Here is a 1,112-nt window from a genome sequence, read left to right as displayed (position 1 = left end):
GTAACAGCTGCTGTCAGGCTTCTCATTCTGGTTTTAAAATGTTCATATTTACCCACTTTACATAATCCTGGGGTTTTTATGTAGCTATTTTGTCTGTAAATCAATTCCTATTCCTAATATGGTACCCAGCTCCAAATTTGCCCCATAACTGCTAGCCTCGGTGGCTTTATTTGACACCATGTCACACTCAGTCCAGAATTAAGTTTTCTAATTTGTGGAATACATTATGGAACTTCCAAATCTGCAGCTGTTTTGGTTTGCTAATTACATTCATTCAAATTTGATTGTGATGAATCTTTCACCATCAGTATTGATGATTACATTCTCACTGAAGTCAGTGTGATGTTTGCCCCTGCAGGGCAGCAGCATGGCGGCCGAGCGGGTTGCCGTGGCAGCGCTCATGGAGGTGATGGAGGTGGGTGGCACCGCAGAGCCCGATGTTCTGGACGTGGATCAGGGGCTCACTCTAGCCTGTATTGGCTTCCTCTGCCTGCTGCTGGTCGCCATGATCATCCGCTGTGCCAAAGTCATCGTGGACCCTTACAGTGCCATCCCCACCTCCACCTGGGAGGAGCAGCACCTGGATGACTGACCCCGCACACACCTGGGAGGAGCAGTATCTGGATGACTGACCCCGCACACACCTGGGAGGAGCAGTATCTGGATGACTGACCACACCCCCACCTGGCAGGAGAAGTAACTGGACCACTGACCTGCCCGCACTTGGCAGGAGCAGCACCTGCACAACAGACCCCACCTACACCTGGGAGGAGAAGTAACTGGACTACTCTCACTCCCACACCTGAGATCTATGGGCCTTAAAAACGTGGAGAGGCAGTTGCTGGATTACCAGCTAATGATGTCACAAGGTGAAACAGAGCAAATTTAGTTTGGCTCAGGAAGATAGTCTTAACATGCAAAATTATTCAAAGGTGAAAATGAAATAAAAGACAACTCCAGAGATGAGGAAAACAAATGAACAGGTTACAGGATTTTTATGTTAAATGATTGGGAAAGTGACTAGAGGAGCAGGCTGTATTGGTCATTCAAAATGATTGTCTTCCACCTCTCCAGTGTGGACTGTATGGACAATGTGCAAAAGCATGTATTAG

General features: G+C 47.4%; 1 protein-coding gene across 1 annotated transcript; it reads left to right on the top strand.

Annotated features, from left to right (window-relative positions):
- Positions 1-409: 409 nt before the first annotated feature.
- LOC129409290 (cortexin domain-containing 1 protein-like) lies at positions 410-601 on the top strand. Its single transcript, XM_055155045.1, has one exon. It carries the CDS (start codon positions 410-412, stop codon positions 590-592), a length of 183 nt encoding a protein of 60 aa, XP_055011020.1. The 3' UTR covers positions 593-601.
- The last annotated feature ends 511 nt before the right edge of the window (positions 602-1,112 follow it).

This window comes from Boleophthalmus pectinirostris, unplaced genomic scaffold, assembly GCF_026225935.1.
Source record: "Boleophthalmus pectinirostris isolate CB_2022bp ecotype Guang Dong unplaced genomic scaffold, ASM2622593v1 HiC_scaffold_19, whole genome shotgun sequence".
NCBI classification, from domain to species: Eukaryota; Metazoa; Chordata; class Actinopteri; order Gobiiformes; family Gobiidae; genus Boleophthalmus; species Boleophthalmus pectinirostris.
The sequence above is the reverse complement of the archived record's forward strand: the minus strand, read 5'-3'. Positions and strand labels throughout refer to the sequence as shown.